This window comes from Rhamphochromis sp. 'chilingali' (assembly GCF_963969265.1).
Source record: "Rhamphochromis sp. 'chilingali' genome assembly, chromosome: 15".
NCBI lineage: Eukaryota > Metazoa > Chordata > Actinopteri > Cichliformes > Cichlidae > Rhamphochromis > Rhamphochromis sp. 'chilingali'.
In genome coordinates, this window is record NC_137942.1 from 14,435,524 (window position 1) to 14,451,120 (window position 15,597).

Genomic DNA, 15,597 nt, shown 5'->3' on the forward strand with positions numbered 1-15,597 from the left:
TACTGATATGATCTGTTAATCATTCAAACAAAGTTCTGGTTGGTAATCAAAAATTTGAATGACTCCACTCATTCTGTCAATTATACTTTGATTTTACTTGTTAGAAGTGACTGGCATCGGTCGGCCTGCCCGTGATGTTGTGTTCTCGGAATTTCGAGGGTTAATCATCACCTGGGACGAGGGTTATTGGAGGACACGGGGTGTTTATTCTCTACTCGGGCACGGACGAAAAGAAGAGGAGAAAACCACCCACTCAACTTTCATTGTACCTGGATCAGCTGTTCACTGTTTTTACCACTTTGTAAATAAACCACACTGTTTATTTGCAAGGAGCTCCGCTGTCGAGTCCGCTCTTTCTCGTCTTTCTCTGTTCTTAAAGAGCAGTGTGTTCTTCACTTTTCACAGTACAACAAACTAACCTGTTTATCCTGCACTAACCTACAGCAAGGAAATACAGCAGCTGGACCTTTAGCTAGCAACACACTTTGAGACAAACTGCACACAAACACTTTGTGTGTTTGTGATGTTTGTTGAGCTGAGAGGAAAGCTGCACTGGAAATTAACTGACACTTAAAAACAATCACTTTTAATCCCTGACTTTGACACATGTCATCTTTTTTTATCCACTGGTGATTAATAAACAAACAAAGGTCTGCAGTCTCCAAAAGTTGATTCTGTTTATCTGAAAGTAGCGTTTTCAGTGGGAGAAACGTTTCGTCTCTCATCCAAGTGACTTCTTCAGTGTCAGCTGACTGCAGGTTTCTCCAATCTAATTAACAGTACATTTGCATAATGACTGAAACCAGCCCAGTGAAGGAACAATGGGCTGGGAGGTCCACAGTGACAAGATAATAACGAGATAATGATTCCCCCCAAATGCATTATAGCCAAAGTAATGAGCCTGTTTTGAAAACGTAATAAGTAGAAAGTACAGATATTTGCTTGAAACTGTAGGGAGTAAAACTAAAAAGTAGTCAGAAAAATCTGTTCCCTTGACATCTGCCTGTGCCTGTTGTTCAGAATGCTGACATCTGTTTGATGCTATTGCTTATGCTATTGTCACAAGTAAATGCTATAATGTCAAGTTCCATGTGTCTCTCACTGGCGACTGACAGCACACAGCATATGAGATGAAGGAGGGGTGGTGAATCCCACAGCTGGTGTGAGATCCAGTTCATCCTCTGTGATTCCAGGTGGAGGAGTGAAACGAAAGCGCTGAATGAGGGAGGTGAAGAAGAGGAAGAGCTCCATCTTAGCCAGACCTTCTCCGAGACACATCCTGCGACCTGCAAGAGCAGTTTACACTCATTTAAATCCAATCACGTCTGTGGAAGTGTACATTTTATCAAAGTTGTCATACCTGCAGAAAAGGGCATGAAGGCATCTCTCCTGACAAATTGACCCTTTTTGTCCAGAAAATGTGAAGGGTTAAAAATGTGTGGGCTCTCCCATTCACTCTCATCATACAGGACAGAGGTGAGAAGGGGAAACACAATAGTTCCCTGTGGGAAACCAAGAAGATTTCTCATGTAGATGTACATCTACAGAACTAGTTCAGGTTATCAGAAGTGAATCAAGATGTTAAAATATATTTAGGTACAGCAGCTGACCTTTTTGATAAAGTATCCCTTGAAGGTGACATCTTGGCTAGTTTGGTGAGGAAGAGACATGGGAGCAATATTCGCCAGTCTCTGAGTCTCGTGAATGACTGCATCAGTGTACGGCAGGTTTTTCCGGTCATCTACACAAACTTGTCGGCTTCCTACTACCCGGCTCAGCTCCTCGTGGACCTGCTCTGCAGAGACAAAATAAAGAAACGCATTTGTCCACATTAGTTTTAACAGATCTGCTAAAATGTGTAAAAAAAAAAAAATTTAAATCCAAAATATACACAGAATATTGTTATGGTGCACATTGTTTGCATCTGACATGTGTATTTATTTACCACTGACTGGTAGTAACAAAGACAAAACTCCTAATTTTTTGCCTTATCTCTCTGATATCACATGCTGACATGTCAGTAAACCCATAACTGAAGTCCTTGGTCTTGTACCCCAACAGGACACTGAACTCTATTTATGTGTTATTACCATACATAATGAGACTTGCATGTCTTGTCCAGTTCCTTACCCTGTATGTGTGGGTATTTAGCCATTAACAGCAAACCCCATCTCAGTGTGGCTGCTGTGGTGTCAGTGCCAGCAGCAAACAGGTTGCTCACTGTGAATGTCAAGTTCTCCTCATTGTAGTGAGTATCCAAAACACAGGAGTCCTAAAAGAAGTAACACTCACATTGCTTATTGCTATCAAACCTAAAGTGTAAATAATATTATCATAATTTTAAAAAACACATATTGTCTTACTTCTTCTTTCTGTTTCACAATCAGAAAACAGTCCACAAGCCCTCGGCACAGTCCGGGCTCCAGAGTCTCTTTCAGATGATTAATTAAATTCTTTATATCTGTGACAGCCATCTCAACATTTTTTAACACCACCTGGCGATTTTTTATCCAACCGAACAGCCGAGGAAACATGTTAAAAAGCTGTGGAAAAAACAGTAAAACAAAGCTTATTCCAAGTAAATACACGTAATTATCAGAAATAAAATGAAATACACTTTACTTTGTCATATGACACAGTTTACATACTTAAAAATGTCAATATAGTATTATTACACAATTTTTCACTAAATCCTGGTTTTCATTTTTGTGAAAGCACCAATGACTTAACTTATTTCAGAATTTCTCTCACAGAAATCATTGAAATCACAATTAACAAAGTTACTGTTGCTGTGCATCTAAAGATATCTAATATTTTCAGGTAGCGTTACCATGTATTCTCTTAATGACTGTGAGTGCATATTGTGTCATATACAGTGGGGCAAAAAAGTATTTAGTCAGCCACCGATTGTGCAAGTTCCCCCACTTAAAATGATGACAGAGGTCAGTAATTTGCACCAGAGGTACACTTCAACTGTGAGAGACAGAATGTGAAAAAAAAATCCATGAATCCACATGGTAGGATTTGTAAAGAATTTATTCGTAAATTAGGGTGGAAAATAAGTATTTGGTCACCTCAAACAAGGAAAATCTCTGGCTCTCACAGACCTGTAACGTCTTCTGTAAGAAGCTTTTCTGTCCCCCACTCGTTACCTGTATGAATGGCACCAGTTTGAACTCATCATCTGTATAAAAGACACCTGTCCACAGCCTCAAACAGTCAGACTCCAAACTCCGCCATGGCCAAGACCAAAGAGCTTTCGAAGGACACCAGGAAAAGTATTGTAGACCTACACCAGACTGGGAAGAGTGAATCTACAATAGGCAAGCAGCTTGGTGTGAAAAAATCAACTGTGGGAGCAATCATCAGAAAATGGAAGACATACAAGACCACTGATAATCTCCCTCGATCTGGGGCTCCACGCAAGATCTCATCCCGTGGGGTCAAAATGATCATGAGAACGGTGAGCAAAGATCCCAGAACCACACGGGGGGACCTGGTGAATGACCTGCAGAGAGCTGGGACCAAAGTAACAAAGGTCACCATCAGTAACACACTACAACGGCAGGGAATCAAATCCCGCAGTGCCAGACGTGTTCCGCTGCTGAAGCCAGTGCATGTCCAGGCCCGTCTGAAGTTTGCCAGAGAGCACATGGATGATACAGCAGAGGATTGGGAGAATGTCATGTGGTCAGATGAAACCAAAGTAGAACTTTTTGGTATAAACTCAACTCGTCGTGTTTGGAGGAAGAAGAATACTGAGTTGCATCCCAAGAACACCATACCTACTGTGAAGCATGGGGGTGGAAACATCATGCTATGGGGCTGTTTTTCTGCCAAGGGGACAGGACGACTGATCCGTGTTAAGGACAGAATGAATGGGGCCATGTATCGTGAGATTTTGAGCCAAAACCTCCTTCCATCAGTGAGAACTTTGAAGATGAAACGAGGCTGGGTCTTCCAACATGACAATGATCCAAAACACACCGCCCGGGCAACAAAGGAGTGGCTCCGTAAGAGGCATTTGAAAGTCCTGGAGTGGCCTAGCCAGTCTCCAGACCTCAACCCCATAGAAAATCTGTGGCGGGAGTTGAAAGTCCGTGTTGCTCGGCGACAGCCCCAAAACATCACTGCTCTCGAGAAGATCTGCATGGAGGAATGGGCCAAAATACCAGCTACTGTGTGTGCAAACCTGGTAAAGACCTATAGTAAACGTTTGACCTCTGTTATTGCCAACAAAGGTTATGTTACAAAGTATTGAGTTGTATTTTTGTTATTGACCAAATACTTATTTTCCACCCTGATTTACGAATAAATTCTTTACAAATCCTACCATGTGGATTCATGGATTTTTTTTTCACATTCTGTCTCTCACAGTTGAAGTGTACCTCTGGTGCAAATTACTGACCTCTGTCATCATTTTAGGTGGGGGAACTTGCACAATCGGTGGCTGACTAAATACTTTTTTGCCCCACTGTATACATTTTATTGTATCTCATGATTAAGAATTACTCTCTTTGGCTCAATGAGCAACAAACAAATTTATAAAATAAGAAGAAAAAAGATTGTGAAAAAGCAAACAGTCAGATTTCCAATGCACCACAGAGCCACATTTGCAAAACACATGGCCAAACAGCGGGAGCAGCAGGAAGAACTGCAGAATCGAATCGAGCGTATGATGGATTGAGAACCTGGCAGCTCGGATCGGGTCCCGGCCGCCACCCCAACTGGCGTTCCCCGAAGCCGTGGAAGTGGAGGAGGTCCTGACTGTTCCGGTGCCCGTCGTCGGGTGGGAGCGGCTGGTGCCTGGCAGCCTTATACGTGTAGTAGAAATCAGGTCATGAGGCCTGTTTGTTGTTGCTGATTTAGGCTGCTTTTATAAGATTTTATAGTTTCAAAGGATGTTCTACTTCCATATATGAATGTATGTGATTGTCATTGTAGCAGGTTGAAAAAGCTACATGTTTATTTTTGTAAGAAAACGGGATCGTCTAGTGGTGACGTGTGTGCCAAACGACCAGAACTGGTGTCCAAAGTCTCAGGGAAGGCTGCATTGAGTGCGTCATCCAGGGAGCCCAGGTCACAGTCAAAACGTCAAGATGGCCACTGTTACCCCACGGCGGTTGTTGATAGTAAAGATCCAGAAAAGACTTTGTGATTTGAGTGTGAGCCAGCTGCGCACTGTTGTTTCTTCAGTGGAGGATGGCAGTATGACTCGCAATCTTGATGGCTTAAGTCAGGGGTGTCAAACTCAAATACACAGTGGGCCAAAATTCAAAACTGGAACAAGGTCGCGGGCTAACATTAATATTTATTGAAAAAAAATCTTCCTCCAGATTTAAGAATGAATCTCTTCTTATGGACTCAAACAAGTTTTGCTGAAAAACTGAATATGGAACGAGCAAAGCTTAATACTAAACAATATATATATTAGCTGTATAATACCAGTAGGCCAGCTCTAATAATAATTTGGTATGGCTTCGCGGGCCAAATGTAATTAGGCTGCGGGCCAAATTTGGCCCGCGGGCCAGAGTTTGACACCTATGGCTTAAGTGAACCAGAACTGTATGACCTGATCGTTGAGTACATCAGAGGTGAAAAGTTAAGAGCGTTGGAGGATGAAGGTATGGCCCAGCTCTTGCTCCTCGACGACATCGAGAGTGACCTGCTGTCAACGGACGTCGGAGGGGCTGGAGATCATCTGGCCGTGCCGCTTGAGATGGAAGATATTCCTAACCAGCAGCAGGAGTGCCCTACTTGACCCCACACATCCTGACAGACACCTGGCTATGCCAGCTGACCACATCCCCTAACACAGACTCTCACACACAGCCCATTCTACCGCAGGACAGAGACATCTCCACCTTTCCCTCATCCATGCTAAGAGACACTGATACGCCCACCAAGAACTTCAACATCCCAGCTTCAGTGTCACCGGCGCCTAGTGTTGCTGGGGTTTCCCCTGGCAGGGTGAGTCGTCCGTCCAGAGGATATGACCAAGTTTTGAGTCTCAGTGATGTGGCAGCTTTGTTTCCACGCAGAGAATTCAAGTTGCATGGTGGACAAATTTCAGATCTTGGCTCGGATATGTCCTACAGTAGTCTGTGCAAACAAATTGATGAGGGGTTACAAGAAGGGTTTACTGAGTGTGAAATAATCAGAACCTTGCTAAAGATAATGAAGCCTGGTACTCTCAAGGAAATGTTAACCAACAAAGATGATTTGACAGTTGATGGTTTGAAGAAACTTCTCCGCTCTCATATTCGAGACAAGAATAGCGCTGAACTCTTTCAAGAGCTAAGTAATGCTAAGCAGCAAGACAAAGAGAGTGCACAGCAGTTTTTGTACAGAATTATAGGGTTAAAACAGCGTGTACTATTTGAGTCACGACAGCCTGGTGCAGACTTTAGCTATGACAAAAAGCTTGTGCAGGGCACATTTCTTCACACACTTTATCAAGGGTTCAATGAAAAAAACAACTATGTGAGACAAGACCTCAAACCTTTTCTTAATGACTTGCAGGTTAGTGACGACTTTTTGCTTGAACAGATTACAAAGTCCATCAGCGAGGAAGCTGAGAGACTGAGGCGACTGGGTACAGCATCTAAAATCAGACCTGTGACTGTAAGTGCCGCTCAGCTTGCTAACACGGACTTGACTGAGCAAGCGAAGGTTAACACTGAGCTACAGGCTAACCGTGCAGCTATTAGAGAACTGACTGCCCAAGTGTCTTCATTGACTAGACAGCTAACTAAAGTGGTGAGCCAGACTGATAGTGTGGCATCTGGAGACTCCTGCTCGCCCCTGAACCACCCTCCAACACCTCCAGCTGAGAACCGGGGCAGATGTGGTGATTGTGTACAGCAAGGCAAAGTGAGCTGCCCCCCACTGCTTTGCGTGTGGCCAGCCAGGACACCGGGCTATTGGCTGCCTGCGGCGTAAGGTGTCGGGAAACGGGGTGAGGTCACTGGAGAGGGGCTGCCAGTGACCGAACAAGCCGAGGAGTCCCCAGCACACACCAGTTTTGCTAAGACTTCAAGTGTGGTGAGATCAAATGTACCCAGTCCTGCACCACCAGCGAAACCCACTGCACAGCTTATTGGGAACAGATGTATGGTCTCATGTGCCATCAATGGAGTACCACTTAAGATGCTGCTTGATTCAGGGGCCCAAGTGACTATGGTATCAAGAGCATGGATAGAGAAAAACATCCCCCACATTAAGATCAAGCCACTTGAGTCCCTCCTTTCAGACCAGCCTCTGGAAATAGCGGCAGCTAATGGTACAGACGTTCCATTTGATGGTTGGGCAGACACGGAACTTCAAATTCAGAGTGTGAACTATGGGCATGTCGCCATACAAGTGCCAGTGCTTATCAGTCAGCACAACCTTAACTGTCTTATTTTAGGCAGCAACGTAATAGCTGAAATCCTAAAAACCAATAAAGAACAGAGAGGTGGGGCTGACCTGTCTGCGCTCCTCAAAGAAGCTTTAAGTGTCAGCAGCAGTGCAGTAGATGCTCTAGTTTCAGCACTTCAGATGCCCACCCCTGATGAAATAGATCCTGAGTGTAGTGTGAGAACAGGAAAAAAAGGTGTAATGATTCCTGCAGGACAGATTTGTGAAGTAAAGTGTAGAGTCAGAGAATGGCCAAGAGGTGGCCCACGACTCTTCCAACCAAATCTAGAGAACAGCTGCCCTGAGGGTTTGGAGTTGTTCCCAGCTTTGGTAGATGTCCCCAGTGGGTTGACAAAAATTGTTAAGATTCCCATTCAGAATCCTACCAAACATGACATTTTTCTCTCCAAAAGAACAGTCTTAGGTACATTGGAAGAGGTGACTGAAGTAAAACCTGTCAAGTATCTCTCTGCTGACGCAGGGTCATCAGCCCATACAAATGTAAAAGTGTGTTCAGTTCAGCTAGGTAACGAAAAGCATCAGACAGAAGTCAATGAAGGTCAGAGATGGCATCCACCTGTTGATTTGTCCTACCTGACAGAGGGTAGTTAGAGACATGTTGTATGAACAGTCAGATGTTTTTGCCCAAAGTGACTCTGACATTGGTTGCATCCCAAGCTTGCAGTTGAAAATTAATCTGAAAGACGATACGCCTGTCCAGACATCCTACAATTCGGTCCCCAAACCTTTGTATAAAGAGGTAAAAGAATATGTTCAGAATTTGCTGGACAACGGCTGGATCAGAAAGTCCACATCACCCTACTCATCTCCGGTGGTGTGTGTCCGAAAGAAAGACAAAAGCTTACGCTTGTGTATTGACTTTCGGGGCCTTAACCGTAAAACCATTGCTGACCGCCACCCACTACCACGCATCCAAGACCTGCTGGATAATTTGGGGGGCTATTCATGGTTTTCAATACTCGACCAGGGTAGTGCGTACCACCAGGGCTTTCTTGATGAAAGATCAAGACACCTGACAGCATTCAGCACGCCTTGGGGGTTGTACGAGTGGATCCGCCTCCCATTTGGCCTTACCAACGCCCCAGCAGCATTTCAGAGATGCATGGAGGGGGTCCTTGATGGTCTGAGGGATGAGTGCTGCTCACCATATTTAGATGATGTGCTTTGCTTTTCCAAGACTTTTCATGACCATGTTGATGATCTGATGCATGTGCTTTGCCGCCTGCGAGAGCATGGTGTGAAGCTACGTCCCAAAAAATGTGAACTGTTTAAGCGTCAGGTCAGGTATGTTGGGCGCTTGGTGACCACTGAAGGTGTCCAGATAGACCCAAAAGATCTCGAAGCAGTGGAACATTTGAGAGACAGAGAGCCAAAGAACATGGGAGAGGTCAGAGCACTCTAGGGTTTCTAGGGTATTACAGGACGTTCATTCAGGACTTTTCTAGAATAGCGAGGCCACTGTTTAAGCTTATTGAGAGTCCCAGTGATCCTAGCCTGCAATGTAGCTCAACTAGAGCCAAAATCAAGTTAAAGCGCACAAATGGTGGTCAGCTTCCTTCCAAAACACCAGTGCAATGGACAGCAGAACATCGTACTGTGGTGTCACGTCTGGTGGATATGTTAACCCGTCCACCTGTCCTGGCTTACCCAGATTTCAGTTTGCCCTTCGTTCTACACACAGATGCATCAAATGAAGGCCTGGGGGCTGTGCTTTATCAGCAACAGGGGGAAAAGCTCTGTGTCATTGCTTATGGTTCCAGGACACTCACGCCTGCTGAGAAAAATTACCATCTCCATTCTGGCAAGCTTGAATTCCTTGCCCTGAAGTGGGCAATTTGTGATAAATTTAGGGATTACCTCTACTATGCACCCACTTTCACAGTGTACACAGATAATAATCCCCTCACATACATCTTGAGCACAGCAAAGTTAAACGCTGTGGGACATCGGTGGGTGGGCGAATTAGCTGACTTCCATTTCACTGTAAAGTATAGACCAGGCAAGTCCAACGCAGACACTGACACGCTCTCCCGCTATCCATTGCCACTCCAGGAACACCTCATGGAGTATACTGAGACACTGTCCCCAGAAGTGGTTTCTGCAATCTGGCAAGGAGACAAAGCCATGAGAGACGGTGATGTACCATGGGTGGCTGCACTGCACTGTGTTGACGACACACCCCCTGAAGGTGCCCCTGTCATCACCCCAGAAAACATCAGGGCTGCGCAGAGGGAGGACCCCCCTATCTGTGAGGTGATAAATCTGAAAAAGAGTAGATGGAGTCCTAATAGTAAAGATAAGAGACAGCTAGGACAAGAGACACGTAGGCTAGTACATGAATGGAACAGACTTGTACTTGAGGAAGGAATACTGTACAGACAGACTGGACAAAGAAAACAGCTGATTCTACCCAGTAAGCTTAAGCAAACTGTACGGAAACACCTGCATGATGATATGGGACATGTTGGTGCTGACAAAGTCATTCAGTTAGCAAGGGAGAGGTTTTACTGGCCTTTTATGCAGTGTGAAATTGAGGACTATGTCATTCGCCAGTGCCCTTGTATCAAACAGAAACGGCCAAGTGTCCCAGAGAGAGCACCAATGGGCTCGATAACAACCAGTGCCCCCTTTGAACTCATTTCGGTTGACTATTTACATCTAGAACCAAGTAAAGGTGGCTTTGAGTACATTTTAGTCTTGGTAGATCACTTTACCCGTTTTGCCCAAGCTTACCCGACTAAGAATAAATCTGGCAAAACAGCAGCTGAGAAAATCTTTCTTGACTTTATCCCGCGTTTCGGGTACCCTGAAAAGCAGCATCATGACCAAGGCCGGGAGTTTGAGAACAACCTTTTCCAAAGACTCAAACAGCTGGCAGGAATAGGCCACTCTCGAACAACCCCCTACCACCCACAGGGAAATCCTGTTGAGCGTCTAAATAGAACACTTCTACAAATGCTACGGACTCTTCATGAGGAGAAAAGGGCAGAATGGAAGGATCATTTGCCCCATATAGTCCATGCATATAACTGCACAAGACATGAGGCAACAGGCTATTCACCTTTCTTCCTCCTTTATGGAAGAGCCCCACGCTTGCCTGTTGATCTGCTTTTTGATTTAAAACCTGAAAAAGAGTCACAGTCCAGACAGGAGTATGCACAAAAGTGGGCTGCACGCATGCAGGAAGCCTATAAAATTGCTTCAGAAAACAGTGCAAAGTCCTCTGCAAAGGGGAAAAAGCATTATGATCAGCACATCAAAGGCATCGCACTGCAACCAGGAGATCGAGTGCTTGTCAGAAACCTCTCCGAGCGGGGTGGTCCAGGCAAACTCCGTGCCTACTGGGAAAAGAAAATTCACAGAGTTGTTGAGAAGATTGGAGATGGACCTGTATATAGGGTACAATCAGAAACAGGAGACAAAACCTTTCGTGTCCTGCATCGAAACCTCCTGCTGCTTGTGACTGATTTGCCGGTAGAGCAAGATCAGCAGGGACGTCAGAAAAGACAAACACAAAGACTGGGAGAGACAAACCCCAATGAAACAGTGGAACATGAGTCTGATCATTCGGATGAAGAGGAAGGGTACACATACAGCCTGAGAACTATACCTGTGTATCAGTGGAGGAGAGTTAACCCCAAAAGGCCTCAGCCGAGACCACACAGTGAACTGAGAGCTGTAGCTCCTGAGTTTCAGCCAATAAGACACGAAATGGAATCAGTGGAAGTGCAGCAGGGAAGTGCAGTCCCACCAGCTGTATCTACAGAACCAGCAGATTTCCCAATGCCTGTTGTTTCATCACCAACTGTGGAAACCCAGGAGGAACCTGCAACTGAGGATCTTATGGAGGACACAGGGTCGGAGAGCTGTGTGGATAACAGGGACCCTGCCCCAGAGACACCAGAATGGGATGTGCCACCAATACGGAGGTCGACCAGAGCTGTGAAACCGAAAGAGGTTTTTACATATAGCCAAATGGGACAGCCTTCATATCAGCTCTGGAGACCTGGAGCAAACATGATGCTTGCATATGTTCCCTGCCACATGTCACTTTACCCAGCTGTTCCTGACTGTTATTACCTCACACCAGTATGGACATGTTAGACTGGTGACCAAAAGACCTTTTGACATTACTCCTGGAACTAATAGTTTTGACTATTAGACTTTAAAGACTTTGGGCAAACGCCATGAAGTGTGTTAGTTTGGTTCCAGATGTCCGGAGCCATCTCTTAAAGCAGGGGAGAGTGTAGCAGGTTGAAAAAGCTACATGTTTATTTTTGTAAGAAAACCAAATACCCCCTTATTTTTTGTTTATTATTGTGACTTATTTTGACATTGTTATGTGTTGTTATATTGGTTATATTTCATTATGCCAGTAGATGGTGCTCTTGCACTGCTGTGGAACTACCAGAGAGACTAGCTATAGGCTCTGCGTATGCGCAGCTCAGAAATAAATGAGCTCCAGCCTGAGCAAGACGCTAACTTCGGTGTCCTCTCTATTAATCCACAGGTACTGACAAACAAACTTTTATGTTACCGAACTGGTTCTAAATGTCATGTAAGTTGAGTAACAACTGTTCGGCTATATTTTGAGATGAGAGTGATGATGTTGTTTTGTGGTATTTTGTTGTAATGAGTATTAGTGTATCATCGGCATAATGCTTTAATGCTACGTAGCACTATAAGTATATGCTATGACAGTGGCAACCTGCGACTTCCGAAAATGTGTTGTAGTGTTTGTTTTAGTGTTAGCCAAGCAGTACTGAGTACATGTATTAAGGGGAAAGCTTTTTGTTGGTGAAACAATGTTTGCAGTCGTCTGCCGCCATGTTGGTTGCGTTCAGGAGACGCCATGTTCAAAAGTAATAGCGTATATGGCGCGAATGTGGGGAAAGGTTGTGTGAATGTGAGATGGGTTATTTTGGTATGTTGTTATGCTTTGGCCGTGAGTGTTTTGTTTAAGTGTGAGTATGTAAAGTCATTTTGAATTAGTTTGTATTTATTTTGCTTTTGAGAGAATGCTTTTTGTAACTTTATTTTTGTTTATGAACTCTGTTATTTTATGGGAAGAATGCATGGTCTAGTGTGATTTGTATTGTGTATATGTGGAGAAATAAATGAGCTCCAGCCTGAGCAAGACGCTAACTTCGATGTCCTCTCTATTAATCCACAGTTTGCTCATATTTGGCTACGCAGTGCTCTCTAGCCTGTGTGCCGCTTGCTGCCGGTCCAGATTCCCCTAGGTCTGGTGCCGGTAACATCATCAAATCTGAATCAGCATGAAAACGGATGCTGATTGCTGTTAAAGCTGTAACAGTATCAATTTATACCTCGATCCTTTGCACAGTGGTAATATTAGTGGATTTAAATCTTATGTGTAATTTATTTTAAAAACAGCGTCAAGTCAAAAAGCCAACCTGGACTGATGCAGAACCTGAGACACATATGGTTTGATTGGCTCGCTTCACCATGTTCTTGAATACAGGGTCACCGTAGTCAAATCTGCTTCCGTAAACAATAGAGGAGATAATGTTGGCTGTTGCGTAAGTTATTGGAAGAGCTGTATCAAAAGCATTTCCTGTAAATTGACACACAAGGGGGGGGGGAAATCTAAAATAAATAAATTCGTACACGGGCTAACAGAAATGCACAAAATTTAGAGGTGTGCTAAAAAATTTTAAAAAATCCTTTAAGTTGAAGTTCAGGGTTCAAAACTGCTTCAGCACACAATGTCATCACTTACATGTACACACACTATCGCCATACCTTTATGCTCTTCAATCACTTGAATCAGATAACCACACTCCTCCAGGATTTTATCCTGAGAAAGTCTTTTGCCCATCCCAAAGTCTTTGAGGGTGGTGAGGGCAAAACGTCTCAGCTCTTTCCACGATTCTCCATTTGCAAACAAAATTCCTACAAAACATAAGGTATAATGCATGTCTGCTCCAGCCTAGCAGCCAGAGCCTGACATTCATCAGTTCAGCAGAGGCACAAATGAACAATCAGGCTTGTAGCGCAGACCTTTGTCTGTTTCAGCAGTAGTCTCTGTGACAGAGTTCTCAATTTTGCATTCATGCCTTAACTCAAATAAAGAACTGACAGTATGTGTTTCATGTAATTTTGTATTTCAGCGTGTACTTCTCGGGCTCCACAGCTGAGGTCCTACTTTATCATATTTATCATTTCAAAGTTTGTTTGTTTTTTCCTGTGTTAATTCTCTTTCACATCACCAATCGGGTAAGAGGTCAGATGACTGCTGTCGTTATCAACTCGATATGTCAGTCCAGGATTTCCCAATCATGTGCTGATTATTTCAAACATGGATAAGTCTGAAGGCAGCAGAGTGACGACTTTTACAAAGCAAGAAAAAAAGATAATTACAAAATAAATATAAAGCATCAAACCACCTCAACCAACCACTGATTCTGAGTTGGATAAGCAAGGGAAAGTGACTTTAGCTGGTAATATAACATGCTAATGTGTGTTAAATGTAAAATCCACAAAGTAAAACATTGATAAAGGGATTTGCTGTTGAGTGATCTGTCAGGTCAGTGAGAGTGAAGGGGGCTGTTGCTCAATCTGATCTTAACCAAGCAAAACAGCAAAGATCAGAGCAAAAAAATAAAATAAAATCAGCATTTCTTCAAAAAGAAAATCATCTGTTTTTAAGGTTTTCAACCGTAATTCTACGGGTCTTTAATTTTTTATTTCAGAGTCATTTTATCACTTTTGATCTGACGTTTCCATCTGTGTCATTGGTGAAATGTTATTATAAAGCCAACTATCAACTGAACTCAAAGTACAACACAATGTTGTCACAAACAGCAGAACTTACTCTCATGGCAGACATCGAGAACAAAGGAATATGCACCACTAAACCTTTAAAATATTATTTTGAAATATTATTTTTCTGATTGAAAAGAAACCTGGACTTCAAGATATTGGTCAGCTGTTGCAAAACATGAGGAAACATGCTGTTAATTGTGTAGCCTGTTTCGATCATGTTTTCTTATATCTCTAGTGATCACAAATAACAAAACCTGCAATTTCCCTGGGCTAACACAGATTTATGAACATGAAATTAAACTTAATAAACCACAATATAAAAGAATCATACCATGACCTCGGTTTATATCATTAAGTATCGGGGAGATGTTGCGCTCTCCAAACTCCTCTGCATAGTTGACCAGTGCCTCTCTGACTGTCTCATATCCAGCCAGGACCACGACTTTGTTGGTTCCAAAGTAAAGAGTAAATACAGAGCCATATTCCTTTGAAAGCTGGAAGAATCATTCAAAATAATAATAATTAAATAGCATGTTACGTTCCCCTAACATTTCACAGGAGACCCTGCTAGGGCCATAACATAGCATTAGGTATTGTAATATGTTTAAACTGGCTTCTTTTGATTCAGATCTTGAGAAGAGTTACCTTACCTCACACAGAGTTTTGTGGGGTCTGTTAAGATCTAATTGCAACAGGTTACCAAGCAGGGGCAGAGGTCTCGGTCCTGGGGGTTCATTTCCTTTTTCCTTAGAGATGAAAATGATAGAAACAAGATAAAGTACAAGCAGGAAAACAACGGCTGCCAGCATTGTGGTGGGACTGAACAAAATGAAAAAGATAAAATCCCCAAAATGTTCCATTTGCTCTGATGTTGATGGTTCTCCTCTGTGCTGTCCTTGCAGGTAACACACTTTGCTTTGTGCCAGACTGCAGGGTGGGGGGGGGGGGGGTTTGACTGGCTTTGCCAAAAGTAAACACTGCATGGAAGACAGTTAACTCACTCGACGCCGTTTACTAAAATCAGGCTGTTTTCCAATGGCTGATAAAAAGGCCAGGAAGGCTACCAGAGACTCTGATGTCAATAAACAACTCTCCAAAACCACCTGGGTTATCAGGTATACTCTTTTTTTTTTTTTTTTTTCTTTCTCATATTTTTATTGAGAGACAAGTGTACAGTGGTTTACAATGACAATACAATCTGTTCCCCTCACATATTTTTTAGTTTTTCTTACATGAACAGATACGATAACACACACACACACACACACACACAGGCACACCCACACACACGCTTAAATAAACAAACAAGACAAAACCTAAGGGGGGGGGGGGAAGAGATATGATATTAATCAGCTGGTAGAGCGTGTAATGACTTGCAATAGTCTACGA

The 15,597-nt window shown here is 43.4% G+C and overlaps 1 protein-coding gene across 1 annotated transcript; it reads right to left on the minus strand.

Moving 5' to 3' along the window:
* Positions 1–1,031: 1,031 nt before the first annotated feature.
* LOC308411144 (cytochrome P450 2K1-like) lies at positions 1,032–15,338 on the minus strand. Its single transcript, XM_080904916.1, has 9 exons — positions 14,859–15,338; positions 14,540–14,702; positions 13,186–13,335; positions 12,837–12,997; positions 2,364–2,543; positions 2,131–2,272; positions 1,611–1,795; positions 1,361–1,502; positions 1,032–1,286 (listed from the first exon to the last, which is right to left on the minus strand). The coding sequence occupies exons 1-9, from the start codon at positions 15,189–15,191 to the stop codon at positions 1,099–1,101; spliced, it is 1,644 nt and encodes a 547-aa protein (XP_080761042.1). The 5' UTR covers positions 15,192–15,338; the 3' UTR covers positions 1,032–1,098.
* Positions 15,339–15,597: the final 259 nt, after the last annotated feature.

What these genes read in the sequence shown, in the direction of transcription:
- LOC308411144 (XM_080904916.1), bottom strand. Translation starts at nt 15,191, where the DNA reads ATGCAGTGTTTACTTTTGGCAAAGCCAGTCAAACCCCCCCCCCCCCCA. An exon ending in TGATATAAACCGAGGTCATG is followed by an intron (nt 13,336 to 14,539) that starts GTATGATTCTTT and finishes TATGTTTTGTAG; the next exon opens with GAATTTTGTTTGCAAATGGA. An exon ending in AGGGATACTTTATCAAAAAG is followed by an intron (nt 1,503 to 1,610) that starts GTCAGCTGCTGT and finishes GGTTTCCCACAG; the next exon opens with GGAACTATTGTGTTTCCCCT.